Raw genomic sequence first — 16,036 nt, forward strand, 5'->3', positions numbered from 1 at the left:
AGAAATACCAGCATAATGCTATAATAAAATCTGTCTCGTTTACTGATACTACATTTGTAACATATTTTATCGACGGTAAGAAAATAATGCCAGCACGAGAAAAAAATCTCTGGTCTCATGGTGCTTATTTTCGATATTTAAAACTGGTGCAAAGATACATATAACATATAGAGAAAATTAACAAAACTGACATTATAATGTGCAATTTTTCACCTCCTGGTCAGGTTGAAAATACCAGGAGGTAATTTAACTTAATTCTTATGACCACATCTCACGAATACTGTTATGCTCAAGGCAAAAATAGGTACAAGTGATGACTCAATGGAGTGTTACAACAAAATGAGATTACTTGCGTTGTGAGCATGACGATTACCATTCACCCTCATGTAGCTGCATCTTGTAGTATGTGGACACGAGGCCTTCTGAATTGAGGGGAATGTATCTCCTTCGAAAATTCTTGCTAAAGAAGACTCAAATCAGAAAAGAACAACTATTAGGACGGAGGAGCTTTCTCTCTTTATTTCCAAGTTTTTTTTTCATGGCCAAAGTGCATACGCAAGCTTGGGTGTAAAGAGTCCAAGCACAACACTGGTTACTAAGTTGACACTGTGGTTGTCCAGGAGGCGTATACCACTGATGTGCTTGACACCTTTCCTGTTCCTCTCAACAATGCACCCACGCTCTTTATCATACCCTGAAAACAAAAAAGAATTCAGTGAAGGTATTCTGAATGACACCCACTTCCCACGATTGTGTGATGCATGGTCTCGATGAAAAAATATAAAGGTTTGTGCAGGAGGGATATTAAAAATCTACTGTAAGTGAAGCTTATTATAAAATTTTCCATATTATCATAAAAAGCATTCTAATTGAAGTTCAAACATAACGTAAACTGCTGCAAAAGGAGATGATCCTCTCATTAACCAACCAATAACCATTAGCTGTTGGAAGCTGGAAATGAAATTAATTAATAGGGAAACCTCTCCCTTACAGAGAGAAATGGCACAGGAAAATATGTCCTGAGGTGAGAGGCGTCCACAAGTAAGTAAGAGGTTACCTGATGAAAATTATTAATTCACTGCAGGTTTAACGGTGCAAGTATTTCTCAAAAAGAAGTGAAGGCAGCTGAAAGAAATACTTAAACACTTGAAGCCTGACATATCAATCACAAAATTTAATTACAAAAATGTGGTGATTTTCAATATTGAGAGGGTTTCTTATAAAAATTTTAACTTGAAGATTGAATTCTTTCAGTTACGTAATGTTTTTAAAAAAAGTTCGGCTACTACAACATGGTGTTGTGTCCAATCAATAGTTGATGATTGTATTTTAGCTTATGCTTTGTTTTACTGCCTTATATTTACGTGGTCAATCATTTTTTTATACTTTTATTTATTTATATTTTTCAGAGAGAACAAGTGTAAGCAATAAATCTAATGAAACGAACTGCAATAATAATACTGAAACCCACAAGCTCTTACTTACAATTAGTCCAACATACAATAATTTACTCCCACTTATGAGCCTTGGCAAGGCCATGAAGAACAACTGAGCATAGAATCAAGATGGGTGTGAAGGTTTCCCCATGTTAATAAGGTCAGCTACCAACAAAGCCCTCACCACAATCTAGAGGCGGAAGATTATTTTCTCACCCAGAGTAGAACCAAAAATAACTGGCTGCCTCACCCAAAGGATTAACATTTGGATAAGGATGTTCTTCATAAATTTTTCCACTGCACCGTTTAAGCTTGCTAGTTTGATCAATTTTGCTGTCTTATCTCCCCGAGCCATTAATAAACTACTATTAGAGGAAAAAACATTCCAATTCTGAGAGACGTGTCAAAAAAACCCATCCCATCTGTATAAGGAAAAACTATGCCCCATGCCTGTTAGTGAGTATGTCCATATAAGAGAGGTTAGATCTTTTTATAAAAGACTATACTTCTGCTGGTGAATTCAAAACTGTCCCTAAGTCAGAGGTGCCCATTAGCAGAGGTACAATTAAGTACCTGCATCACTCCAATTCACACATATCTTAAAATTCAAGCAGCACAAGTTAAATATGGAATGTTCTTTCTATTTTATTTCATAGCAAATAATTATGTTTCACATTCCGAGATTAAAATATCCATTAGCATCCGAAAGCCTTTGAATAAAAATGTTTTACTTTTCCTTTATTTTAAAGTTCCATTTTGATTTAAGGTTCACATGACTGGTTAAAAAATACAACCAACAGGTTTTATTTTCACTGCAAGAAGAAACAAGAGTCACATTTAAATTTAATCGAAGACCGATGATAATTCAAGGCCTGCATTTTTGGAAAAATGTACATGCCATACGTAATACCAAAAATGTTTACGAGAAGTTATGCCGATATTTTAAGTAAACATTTAAGTACCATGCAATTACACTCATTCTTGGCAATTACACTCATTCAGAAAACTTAATCAATACATCCACCAAAATATTGTCATTGGTAACTACATGACCTTCCAGTCAGATCCTACAAATATTAGTGATTAGGAACAGGTATTTAATGGAGAACAAGACTAAATCTCTTTATCCAGCAGTTACAGTAACATAACATACCAGAATACTGCAGAGTGGCTCCAAGCACAGAATCAAGAAGTGATCCAAAGAGCCCGCCAAGTCCTCCAAACACAAGAAGAGGCCACTGAGGAGGACATATGGCAAGGGTAGCTGCATCAACACAATATAACACAGCCAGATAATAGGCGATGCCAACAACAAGACCACCAAGGAAGCTAAAAAATACACCCCAAGGTGTCACTCCACCATTAGTACCTGAAATTCACAGAAAAAGGGAAGAACAATTATATAACAGCACGGTGGCAAATATGGACACGTGTTATTAAGAATATACCTGTAAGTTACACATATGCTATTAGTGGAAGCTACAAATGCAATGGGGATAGAATACCTCTTCATGCAAATATATAAAAATCCTATTTGAGGATCCTAAAAGCCAAGTGAACAAGTGCAATTTTTATAATGTTGAAGGTAAGTCTAAATAATAATAGGTGACAGTGGCATTACTAGGGGGGGATTAGGGGATATATACCCGCCAAAGCCTCATAAAATTTTATAGTTTACTAATGTTTTCCCTGCTGAGATGATTTATCAAAGACTTAGTGAAACTCAAATTGGAAGTGCCAAAATGGTGTAAAATGCATTTCCAGCCATGTCAGTTTTTCAAAAACTTTTACGTTGCCTGGGGGTGGGGTCGCCCCCAGACCACTCCATCCACCCCAAAGCATATTCTTAATTACGCCACTGGTTGGTGGGATATACAATATTGTTGTAACTAAGGGATAGAAGGGAATCACTGATAAGTACACACAAAAAGATTCATTATTCAATCATTCAAACATTATCTGCTCTAATCTCCAAAATTATAAAAATTTCACTTGTACCCCTTGGCTTATAGGGTCCTCATTTGTAAACATTATTCAGAAAAAGTATTTTTTTCTAAAATATTATCTCAATATATGAAATTTTATAAAATTAAAACATAAAATTTCATCCATATTTCTAATTTAGACAGCATATTTGATATCTGCTTCCATGCAAACCAATATCCATTCACATCTTGATGAACAATTGCTGACCTCTTGGTACTCTTCTGCCTGATGTGATGAGAACTGGCTCTGAAGATCCAATAACAGAACCCAATTCAGATGCCCATGTGTCTCCATTGCAAGCAGAGAAAACACCTGAGAAAAAAGATAAATAAGGCATTAAAATTAGAAATACACATTATCTGCTATCCTTGGACAATATTACACATACATCTTTACATTAATGAATGTAAATTATTAGCAAGCCCGTTTTTATGTATGATGGAAATCCAAAAGAGATACCACATAAACTAACAAAACTAAATAAACTATGCTCTTAATAGAATTTCTTAACTAACTGAGAATGTTTCATCACCTAAACTAATAGCTGATTAATAAAATACTTTAATTAATTATACAAGATAATTCTGCTGAGTGAGATAGTTGACCAGTAAGTAACTAAAAAACTGGAATCAATCCATGGCAAATAAATTCATTATATTGAAACATTCCTTCACCTCACCACTTGCAGGGTGAAATGAAGATAGCATAGCCATTAGTGATGCTTCTGAGTCAGCATTTGCCTTTAGTATATTTGATTTGGTATTCCATCTAGTTCTTTTCATTTGAAGGACTTTATCGTAATTAGTACAAATACTAATTTTCAGACAAAACACAATTCATAAAAACTTACATATTACACAAATATCAAATTTGAGTGATTAAAGCTATGAAGAGAACCTCATTTTTAACACATGAGTTATAGCCAAATCGTTTAGGTAGCCAATATATTGACAGTAAGGTTGTAAGTGTCACACACCCACTCACATTTGCAGGTGCGATTAATAATGCTAAATGATCAACTTTTTGGAAAGCTGTATCTAAAGAGTTCAGTACATCTTGGACCAAAAGAGAAATTGAAAAACATTGGATGAAACATATATGTATCTAGATTCAAGACTTAAGGTTCGCAGTTAGAATTGCTCTTAGATGGACCATATCCTATCCGTTAGTATCACACAATTTGAATAAAAAATTTCACATATTTGATAATATGCACTGGCAAACAGTACAATACTTCCCTCTGCTCCAAGCTTATTGGATCAATTTACAATACTTCATTTGACCATTAAATATTCAGCATAAAGACAGAGTGGCCAGAGTTTGATACATCAAATACTGAGGGTTGGCAGTTATAATGCTTATTTTCATTAGTAATACATAGAAATGAACAGAAGGTGGTTTAATACAACAGAAAAAAATGAATTGTGAGTGATTTGAGAATGGCATATAATTTCATTGGGACAAGAACCAGAAGAAATAATTAAGAATGCGCCACCTGTCATTTTGAAGGGGTTCTGTTCCTTGAAGGTGAAAGTTATTAAAATTTCAGTTTAACTGCCAAGATTTAACTTTTTTGCAGAATGTCAGAATTGCTACTACAGTGTGGTGGGGATTTGGCAATGAATAATTCTGACGGAAAAATGTTGCTACCATTCATTTACTTCCTTCGAACAGTGGCATAAATATGCCCAATGATAGTTTTTACTTTCCAAATTACTATATTTTTTCTAGAAAATAATTTTCCATTGATACATGGGAGAAGAAATACACTTAGTTTTCTCTACAGAAGAATAAAAAGCCAAAGTCTACTATTTGAAGATACCTACTTGCAAAGAAAATTTCACTCGTGGGAGGAAAAATTTTTCCCTTAACACATTGTGTACGGATGGCGACAATTCTCGTCATTTTTTTCCCGAACGTTCCGGACGGATGACGAAGATTCTCGTCATTTAGGCGCGTCAACCTAAACAATTTTAAAGTGTGCAAGACGTATTCGTTAGTACGTTTTCAGTTGTAGTTCGTTATTCATAATGAATTGATGCATCATAACGTTTGATTGGGTAAAGTTATGTTCTAAACATTAGCTTTTTAACCATGTTTAAACCAAAGGCATTACGCCCTAATAGGCACATATTTCCCAATTGGCGTTCCTAGGAATTTAAATACCCCAGTACGCAACATGCTTAAAGCATCAAAATTGTAAGATCATTTTCCATTGATAAATGAAATGAGTCACTAGGTAACATAATTCATTTCTGCACTAGATATATAACCTATATATGTTTTCCCCTGCACAGTCGGCAGGACCATTTTCTCATCCCTTTTTAGTATAAATAATCTAAGAATATCTACTTATGGATAGAGTGCAAGTTAACTCAATAGTAAATAGTACAATAATTTTCTACGTTTTTCCTACATTTCCTGTGCGTCATCCTGAATTTGATAATAATGAGGAAAGCCTGGGCACCCAGCCAACAAAAGTTTTCAAGTTTCAGATAGTTCTGTTCGACCAACAAGAGTGATGCCTACATTCATTAGCAATGATTCAATTATGTTTGTCTTTATAAGCATGAGTAGAGAACAGTGCTGGCTAATGACCTTAACAGTGGACTTGAGAGGCAAGTAACGAGGAATTTATTTTCTAGATTTGGAGATGTATCAGTTATGAACAAGGCTGTAACGAGCTGGGAGGGGTTCAAACCCCCAAAATAATTGAGAGACACATCATGAGAGTACCTTTCCAAATAAACCCCAAAAACATTGCATGGCAAGGACCTCGATCATATAGGATGGGTAGTCTATAACAGTTTATATATAATGATAATGGATAAGGAACGCTCATAGAAAAGTAAGAGAACTACCTGTTAAATGGTACTTGGATAGGCCATATTAAAGGAAAGGGATTGACCTGGTATTTTGGGTACTTCTGAAAGTGCCATATTCAAGTTAACTTGAGTTTGAGTTCACTTGATGATGTAGGACAACGATCTCATACGACACCTTGGAACTTGGACACTATTGGATATTTGATGTTCATTCTTTTAACATGGCAATAACCGCAATAAGCCTCCTTCATTGCAGGTAGTTTGTAAATTTTAACACAAGATCGTAGCACTTTATCATCAAGTGAACATAAAATCAAGTTAACTTGACTATTGATGCTTTTGGAATAATGCCTTTTGTTCATTGGTTAGTACATATTTGAAATGAATTCAAAAGGAGAACCCTTTGGCTGGACCGAGATTTGAATTCGAAAGCATAATATTTATTTTTAATGGAATTACTTCACAACTTGGGTTTATTCTCCTTTGAGCCTTAGTCAAGGCAAATTTTTTTACCTCATAGAATTTATCAAATTCAGCATATGAATAAATTAATTGGTTGAGTGTACAATGTTTATGAATTCCTCTGATGTAAGCATGATCTGGCCCTAAACATTTAGTTTGACCACAAAGATTGCTTTCCACTCTTGATGGTGGATATAGTTGAACTCCCGTTTATTTAGATTATAAGAATTTCAGATGCCACACTTCTGTGTTGACAAAATTCAAGACATGAAGTTCAATTTTGGCATACCAACAAGCCTGATTTTTGCTTCTCATTTCTTCAAATCCTTGATTGCGGACGTGAGTGATACATCTGAGAGTGAATCTGAGGCCTCACACCTCCGAATCACAGTCACCAGTAAGTGGTATGCATGACAGTTCAGTGTCATTTTGTTCCTTCCTAAAAAATCCATACATAAAGATGACTTCAACTCCATGAGTTATCAAAAGAAATTGGAAAAAATTCTAAGATTCTGAATTATAGACTCAACTTTTTCTAATACATAATGGAATTCTCGGCATTAGTTTGTTACTAAGGAGCTCCTACAGCAAGTCCAAAAAAAGTAAGGTGAGTCAAAATAAAATACAATGTTAAATGAAAAGGGCCTATAATTAGATTGGTAATATGTGTTAGCTAGGAGGAGAGGTAAAGGCAGGTGGGAGACATGATATTATTAGCTATGACAAGGGTAAATAAACTTCTCTTGGGTTTGCCTAAGGCTAAGAGGATAGTTTCTTATTCTTATCTGCATACAAACCCTAGAGAAGTTTAATCATTCAATTTGCCGTGCTATTAACAGTGTATTAAATGTGTTCTATGAGAAAATTAGCTCACCTAAAATACCAATTCCCAGCCAGGATGCCCTGTAGTCTTTAACAAAGTCAATGGGCCGCTCACCACACCCAGCATCTATAAGGTATAGAATTCCCAATTGCATAGCCATTCCACCGTTGCAAAGAACTTGAACCCAATTCCTTTGCCCACCTAAACAACATGGAAGAATCCAAAAAGCAGTACACAGCTCTTTAAAAATATGAAAGCTATTTCAATTAACACACACCAATAGATAAATGAAATCCAAGAGACTAAAAATGAAACGTATTCACTGAGGACAACTAAAAAGATTTCTTCTACGCACTCAGCTCACTTGTAATTATGGAAAGCCATCAACAATGCAGAAGGATATTGCTTACCTTCTTTAAAGTCTTCCTCGAATTTTTTCTTAGATTCACTCCTGAATTTTGTTGCTTTGGATGAGGTTAGAAAGAATGTAAACAGGCATGCCAAAAAAGCATAGTTACTAAGCGTAAGGACAAAACCAACGATGACCCCTGAAGTAGAGCAAATATGATCCATTACTGATTATGCATTCGGTCCACGAAAGGATTCATAAATTCATAACTTTACTCACCTAACGCTGCTCCACTGGGACTGAGACTTTTTCTCTTCAGTCCCCAGATTATCATAACCAAAGGGGTTACAATAGAGGCAAACCACCGGGTAGGTGGGACCACCACATCTAAATCCGATAATTATTTAAGAATTAATTACATATTTGGTATACTTAAAGGTGAGGAACCGGGATATATAAATGCATGAAATTACCTTCATTCAGGGATGCTTCTGAGGTGGAAAAAAGGGACGACCATGCCATGCTCCCTATCCACATAAATAATGACAATGGTATGGCAACAGCTGATATTAAGAGAGGAAGCATTATATTTACTTCCGACTGAGCTTCCATGTCGGCCTTAATTTGCCCTTTTGCCCCCATTGTTTCTGGTTCCTGAACATCTGAAATTTAAAAAGCATATGGTCAACATAACCATCGCCACGAAAAACGAGTTGTCATTACTTAACGTCGCACCCGTAATAGATGGGAAGCCCAAATTACTACTCTGCTTTCTGTTATAACACTTCAGTAGGCATAGTGTAAAGAAGAAAGCCAGTCAGAATCCTGCAACACCTGCAAAACTATTTTCTTATAGCAGTCTTCCCGTGTAATTTCATCAGTCATTTGTTTTTATCCACCTGTCGCAAGGGGGCAGTGTGGGAGCACCTTTGTTTTTGTTGTGATGGTTAAAAACAGCGATGTTGTTTATAAGATGACTCTTAAGTTTGATTGGTGTGTATTCACGTTTCGACGTAGGGAGAAGGACACCTACAACCTCATCTAGGTAATGGACAAAACTTAAATCATCATTTCGAATAAGATGAGCAAAATTGACCAACGGTGCTGCGGAATGCATGAATGCTTACTTCGACCGTGAACAATGAATAATTGCCGAATGGGTAAATTTGTGGGTGGATTTTTATGAGTTGTTTATGAAAGAAGAGTTTTTATTCATGTCCGAGAGTGTTTTTTCTGTCTTGTTTTGTATGGAAATCGATCGACTACCATGGTTGTGCATTTATTTGACGCGTCAGGAAGACAGGTTTAGTTTTATGCTAAATCTGTCAGTTACCATTTCTTTATGGAACATGAAAGTTGTTAACTTATTTCGATTTTGGTCTCATGTAAAGCCTAAAATAGCCTTAGCCTTGAAATCTTATTCACCAGTTGATTCGTTATTTTTTATTTTAGTTCGAATTAGTTGTTTCAATTGATAATTATGTCATGCTTTCTAAAGGGAAAACCCATTTTTCTCTCATTTATTATATGTTTTTAAAAACTTGAATGATCACTGCAGGGGCGAATGTGAACCCTAATTTAACCTATGACAATCGTATCTTTATTTCCGATGTACGAAGCAGAGGTGAATGATTTTTTACGCAGGTCGGTGCAGCGAGAAATACTATTGCAATAGTAGGGTAGATCAAGGTGTTAGAGGTATCTAAAGGGCTAGATCTCGACTTCGGCGTATTCGCAATCAAGAAATTTCAACGCTGTTGACTGATAATGTAGATGACGACGGGTAGTAGCAGCTAATATTTACTGACCATACTTGTGCCTTTGGCCTTGATTTCATCCGTCTTCAACGAAAGTCATTTCTCATCAGCCTGCGGAGGTGTGCGCGATGAAGTGTTCAGAACTTATCTGTCGATTTTAAAGTGCGGTTGAGTTTCAAAATAATGTGGTCTAAGCCTTAGCAGAATGCTCTTGAGGAACGATTGATATCTTTCCAGCTCCTCTTGTGTAATCCTCATTCTCGAACACGAAGTTAGATATTTCTAGCGTCTTTTGTACATTCCTCATTATTTTATTACTCATTTTCGAAGTTGAAATCAAACTATCACGTGACACTGATCATCTTAGGGAACCGTCACCTCTGAACGATATTTAGTATTCCATTCTAAAAGGTACTTGCTTCTTTCAATCATTATTATTTTATCTAGTCTGTATTATACAATTCTGATTAAGTATCAATTTTAATTTTGTGGATGCAATTTTCTGCAATAATGCGGCACAGAGGTGGTGCAATAGGGTAAACAAAGGATGGGGTGCAAGCATGTCTTAATGTATTGAATCCCTGTTCTTCATATTGACCGCGTGATTTTTGTATGCTGTATAAACTAGGAAGGCTCCTAACCATTCTGGTTTGCTACTGTTGCGATCGAGTGAACTAGAAGAGAACGATTGAATGGAGGCATTAACCATTCGTATTCGAAGACTAAGAATCTGCTTTTATTGAGATTCTGGTTCTACATTCCCATGGACGAAGAGGACTGAGGAGTGTTTGAATTACATCTATAGAAACGTACCATTTGATCTCATGGGCTGTATCTGGGGTTTGTAAAGCTATTCCCCGAACCCTTATGTTTAGTAATGCAATCCAATAATAGCATTTCTTTCCCAATCACAGGGAATGATGTTCTAAATGAAATCGAAATCACTTTAACATAAGTCTTCGATGAATTTTTTTTTCTTAAGTTCCTCGACAACTTCCAGGCCTATTCAACTCTCCACCCTCGGCACCCGCTGCTTCACGCATGCGTAGCCGGTAGATTGTTTAATAATTTGCAGGATATTTTAGCGAAATGTTCAATTTTACGGAGACTTCGTAACCGGTTAATAGCGGATTCACTTTCTGCATTTCACTCTCTATATCCACCTTACGAAGTGGATGATAAAGTGTTTATTTAGCCTGGGTCTTAGGCTCTAATTTTAAGATTGGCAAGGGTTACTTTAAGAAGGGGGCATTTTGGGCATATTAGGGGGGTGTCCACTGGAGATTGTTCTATAATATAATGATAATATAATAAATTAATTGTAATAATAATAATAATATTATAGGGATGTAGAGGTGCTTAAATCCATGAACTCCGTCCCATGGCTACGGTATAGGATCCAGCTTCTAACTGCTTCGGTAAAATGTTTTTTTTTTCCAAATTCGATGTTATTTCCTTTCAGGAACCACTGGTACTCATCGTCATACTTTCAGCGCGGTAAAGTAGAGGAGAGGAGGAAATGGCGTTAGAGGTGAGTACATTGGTTTAATTTGTTTTCTTTCTGGGGAAAATATTTAAGAAAAGCATCGGTTAATAATATTCGTTATCTTAGGAGCAAACTGCAGTCATGTGTACTCTAGCAGCTGCAGTCCGGTCCTTCCTCGACGCATTGTTGTGAGGTTTCTTTCTTCTCATAACCAGCGGGGTGACACCCACCAAGTCCGCAGTGAGCTGGGGGAGGGACATGGGCTAGAAATCCTCCCCCCGTTGATAGAAATGTTTGGAAGAGGCGCTCTCATGTCTACCCCCTCCAAATGACCCGTAATTTATATCCTGACTTATGTTTTTGCAAACATTCGTCAGGAATTTGATGCCTTAGCAGTTATAGACAAGGTGTTTCAGGGGTAGCCAGAGGATACTCAAGGTGGTTCGGGATTTTTTATGTATTCACCTTGTTTGCCTTTCTGATTAACGTTATTACTTAATCAGTCATCGATAAATATTGATATTGATGCCAAAATTCCACGGAGGAAAAAACATTTTTATCGACCGCAATTAAAGCCCGAATCCACCGAATTCGGGGTGTCTGGCTTGGGATCCTAGGAAAGGGAAATACTTTTCATTTTTGGGATCTACATACCTTTGTTGCACCTGCGCGTGACCGCCTAAAGGCCTATCGCTTGCTAATTCGTGGTGAAATCGTAAAAAAATAATTCTATTGAAATATCTAGTACTCCTCCTCATTGATGCGTTACTTAATTGTTGCTTCAAAATAATAATTGGTTGGGATAGATGAAATTTTTTTTAGAATTTGTCTCATTATTATTAGAACAGAAGTCTACATTTTTCGCTACCGATTTCTTAATCGATATATTGCCATTATCGCTGGAGGAAAGAAGAAGTTCGAGGGAGTTGTTCACGTGAGATTCCCCTCCCCCGATAGGATCGGCGCTTCTCTCGTTCTAGATGCATGTACGGGATCTAATCTATTAATCTTTCCTAGTGGAGATAAAGTAGTCACTGGTAATGTTTTCCGTTCTCAAAAGATTAGTATATGTCGATAGTACGAGGCTGTCAATGGTGTATAGGCTGTCAAGTTCCTTCTTGTTTCATAAAATGAACTCAATTTCGCTTTCAACTTGTAGTTTTATCCTGTTTTTTTTCAGTCCATTTCCTTTGCTCGGAAGCGACTCTTTATAAGCTTGGTTGGAAAGTAATGACAGTGTAGAAAGCTATATCTCAGGTCATCTAATGCGTATCGCTATTAAAATTAGAATTATTTAAAAAAAAATTGTATGCATGACAAACTGATGGAATCATTTCTAAGCGCGTCGGAACTTGAGGTAATCAAGATACGATTATTCCACGACGGCAATATCATTAGCCTTGAACTGGACTGATATCTTTTTGAGTGCTGTGACCATTGTAGCTACCAAGACGTCTTCGTACCCTGCTTCCTCGTGGAATAGTATGTAATCCAGTATGTACTCTCGTGACCTCAACAGCCACCAAAGATTCGAAGGTGTTATTGAGAAAATTCGATACTTTTGATTTGTGGTGATACGGAAGTTAGATGTTCTTCACAGATTTTATCATTTCGTCCAGAAGCGTATTTTATGGATGATTTTTTAAATTTTGATTGAAAACTTAATTGTTAGCTTTTTGGAACTCATGTTAAATTAGGGCTGGTAATATGTTAATCGAACCCGTTTAAGAAACTTTATTAATAAATTTCTTCCTTTGGTACGCATTTATATTCTGGAGATACGTATACTCATTTCATCGTGCAGTACCTAGCAAGGCTCGGGACTTAAAAACAGTGTAAGCTGGAGAAGACGTTAATCCTTCATGTTAGGCTACCATAACCACCCTGCACCTTTATTACTAATTAGTAGGCCACCCGGCCCTGCTCGGGAGGGATAGTACCCAGAGAAGTGAAAACTTGGAATTCATGGTCACATGGCAGGGTTTTTTGGTAAATGGGAAAAAGAAGGTGTGATGATGGTATACATACGTAATAGCAAACAACGGAAAAAACGATTTCCCTATACCGCGCACGGGATCAGCTTATACCCCGCTCCATAATTGATCGTTCTGTGTGTCCGTGCATGCGTGGAAAAAAACGTCGTGTGAACGCATACCCCAGCAGAAAGGTTTGCACCCAGATAATTAGCGTGTTATTTATGACCGAAACTTTCATTTAGGTAAATTTCTCGGTCGGTCGATTTCCAAAGTCGTTTCGTTGAAAATCTGATGATATTTTGTCGTTTAAAAATTTTTGAGTATTAAAAATGAGCTTGTTACCGCATCCTATTCTGTACGTGCATGTTTTTACATTCTTATTTCGCCATGACCGAGTATTTTATGCTCCATTTAAAGTATCATGGTTTAATTCATCGTCTCGTTTTATCTAAGTATTGGACTCTTTATTTGTATTCCCTGTAATGAATTTTGCAGTTTTTTGTATTGAATAACTGCGGCCAAATTTATTTGATATTTCCGTATCCATTCCTTTTTCATTCATCGTACATGGATACCAACTAAGAGGGCTTGAGGTAAATCATTTATGTGTATTGGGCCTAAAATTGATAAAGAGCATGACTTTGTTCCGGAAATTTTATTTCTCTTATTTAGCGTGTTATTCTGTGTGTTAACTGGAAAGAATATCCTGTTGCATTATCTGTAGCATAAGGTTTTGACGCGGTGTGCACCTACGCAAGATATGAATCCGTTTTAGCATTTATTTTTGGGGTTCCTAAATTTACACCTCTGCAACATGTCAAGTAGGGTGTTGCTTATTTTTTATTTTTTCTCGAATTTTTTATTTCTACCTCTTAAAATATGCTATGGGTTGCAGAATGGATATTCTAAAAAGTTCAGCTAAATTGTTTAACATTTACAGGTCGCTCAAAGAGCATAATTGCAGTAACATTAAATTTTCCCGATTTTTTAAAGTAACATCATTTTCAGGGGTAACGCACAATTTTGCAGTTCTACAGGGCCAAAGTTCGCTCCATTTTAACGTCCGCTCAACAATTTTCCAAGAACACGATACTTTTCCGCGAGTTACAGCCGCGCGTCACTGGTCATTGTCAAGGTTATCCAGCTGTCAGTGGTGGGTGTAAACTGGTAGTCTATCTTAAATGACCTTAGTGGCCGGTAATCTCTCCAAATAACCATTCAGCCAATACCAAATGCGCGGGATTTGATCCAGAGGGGGTCGCGGAAAGCAGTGGGTCGCCGTCGGTGGCGCAGAGGGGGAGGGGTTGGATAATGGGCGAATGAACGGGGAACCGAGAGGGGACAAGGGCTCGGTTTGAAAGCGGAACTTGCCCCATCCGCCGCCGCCGCCACCGGCCTGTGGTTTGTCTCTCGAGTTCCCGCGGCTTCAACCCTTTCAGGTGTCGCAACGTTTTATTTTCAGAGAACGACATCGCCGCTCACCGCTGGGGACTGCTTTACTCCTCCCCCCTCCACCCCCGCCTTTATTCTCTGTATATGTATTTATTTTTTTCATTTGCTCGGGGTGGTCGGGATTTTTAACGTGGTGTAACCGTATATACCTCATTGTATGCTGCAATGCGTTCCTTCTCGTGACGCTCTACCACCCACTTGGTCTTACTGTCGTGCCCCGTGCGTGTTCTATTCTCTTTAATTGCGTGCCCTGCGACAGGGTCCCTTTGGTTAGAGAGTATCGACAGAGATGATTACTGAAAGATCACAGATTCCTTCAGGAAAAGAAGTATTAAGAAATAATCGTGCCAGTTTGGCTGTGGGTTCGAAGCCTTCTGAGCAGTGGCGTATCTGGGGGTGGGGGAAAGAGGGGATAGATCCCCCCCGAATCCTCCGAAAAATGAACAAATTATTTTAAATTATTGTCTAGTTTTGATGAGAAATAACTCTATCTGCGTAAAGTTAAATCTTTAGTGCCAAAATGATGTAAGATGCATTTCCAGGTATGTAATTTTTCAAAAATATCCACGGACTGGGTAAACGGGCGGGGGGGATCTGAACCCCAGGCCATCCCACCCCTCCCCCAAAGCATATTCCTAGTAACGCCACTGCTTCTGAGAGCGTAGATATTTTTTAACTTGTATGATATGCGGCACGATGTGGTGGAAGTTCTCAATATTGGTCAAATGAAACATTACAATATTTCCACAAGATTTATTCGAGCACGATGCGTTTCGTTGTTACAACAACATTATCAAGCTCGTAATAGATCGTTTGGAAATTTTACAATGTCTCATTTAACTAATAGGTAATTTTGTTCACTTTTTCATTCGATGTTGCTTGGTTATACGCTGACTTGTTACATAAACTTGTTTTTCCACCGAATTTATTTCCTCCTTCGGCTATAGAATAATAGTAGTGGTATAACTGACGGGCTTATAGGGTAAGTCCTCTCATAATTTCATATTTTAGATTGAGTATGAATTTTATTAGCTGTTTTTCTTACTACTTTTATTTAGTAAGTAGCTCATGATGTGCTTAAGAAGAGTTGATGAAGTGGGAGTGGGGATGTTGCTTTCTTGGAATATACCCTCAAATACAGTAATTATTTCATACAAGTTTATGCGTAGATTTTTGGAAGCTTTTGTCCATTATCAATCGTGTACCAGTTTTCTCTTTTACTACCCTTAGTAGTTTGAGTCATCATGTACTCACCCAAGTGGCTTCAATTTTCTGGCGAATAAACGTTCTTATCGTAGAAATCCACGTCAGTGAAATGAACGCCTTTACATCGTCATTAGATGCCACTAGGAACTGTGTTTCCCCATCGTAACCATGACAATAATGAAATGGAATTTTGGACTGGAATGCGGAATTTTACGCTTTGCAATTCCTTTTGTATAGCTTGGCGGAACATCCCTCAGTTCATCTACTGCCAATCTACT

At 37.3% G+C, this 16,036-nt stretch overlaps 1 protein-coding gene across 2 annotated transcripts in view; it reads right to left on the bottom strand.

Moving 5' to 3' along the window:
- Nucleotides 1-493: 493 nt before the first annotated feature.
- The window catches only part of LOC124159291 (transmembrane protein 19), a 31,625-nt gene continuing 16,082 nt past the window's right edge, over nt 494-16,036 (bottom strand). Inside the window, exons 1-8 of one of the 2 annotated variants that reach the window (XM_046535010.1) lie at nt 8,617-8,754; nt 8,355-8,543; nt 8,161-8,268; nt 7,943-8,080; nt 7,584-7,733; nt 3,630-3,734; nt 2,590-2,805; nt 494-694 (exon numbers count right to left, since the gene is read on the bottom strand). In XM_046535010.1, coding sequence (XP_046390966.1) covers nt 537-694; nt 2,590-2,805; nt 3,630-3,734; nt 7,584-7,733; nt 7,943-8,080; nt 8,161-8,268; nt 8,355-8,523 — 1,044 coding nt within the window. In that variant the 5' untranslated portion in view covers nt 8,524-8,543; nt 8,617-8,754 and the 3' untranslated portion in view covers nt 494-536. Of the gene's footprint in view, nt 695-2,589; nt 2,806-3,629; nt 3,735-7,583; nt 7,734-7,942; nt 8,081-8,160; nt 8,269-8,354; nt 8,544-8,616; nt 8,755-16,036 lie in introns of those variants that run through there. The other variant, XM_046535009.1, reaches the window with a different exon arrangement.

The sequence above is a fragment of the Ischnura elegans genome, chromosome 5 (assembly GCF_921293095.1).
Source record: "Ischnura elegans chromosome 5, ioIscEleg1.1, whole genome shotgun sequence".
In the NCBI taxonomy this organism is placed as follows: Eukaryota; Metazoa; Arthropoda; class Insecta; order Odonata; family Coenagrionidae; genus Ischnura; species Ischnura elegans.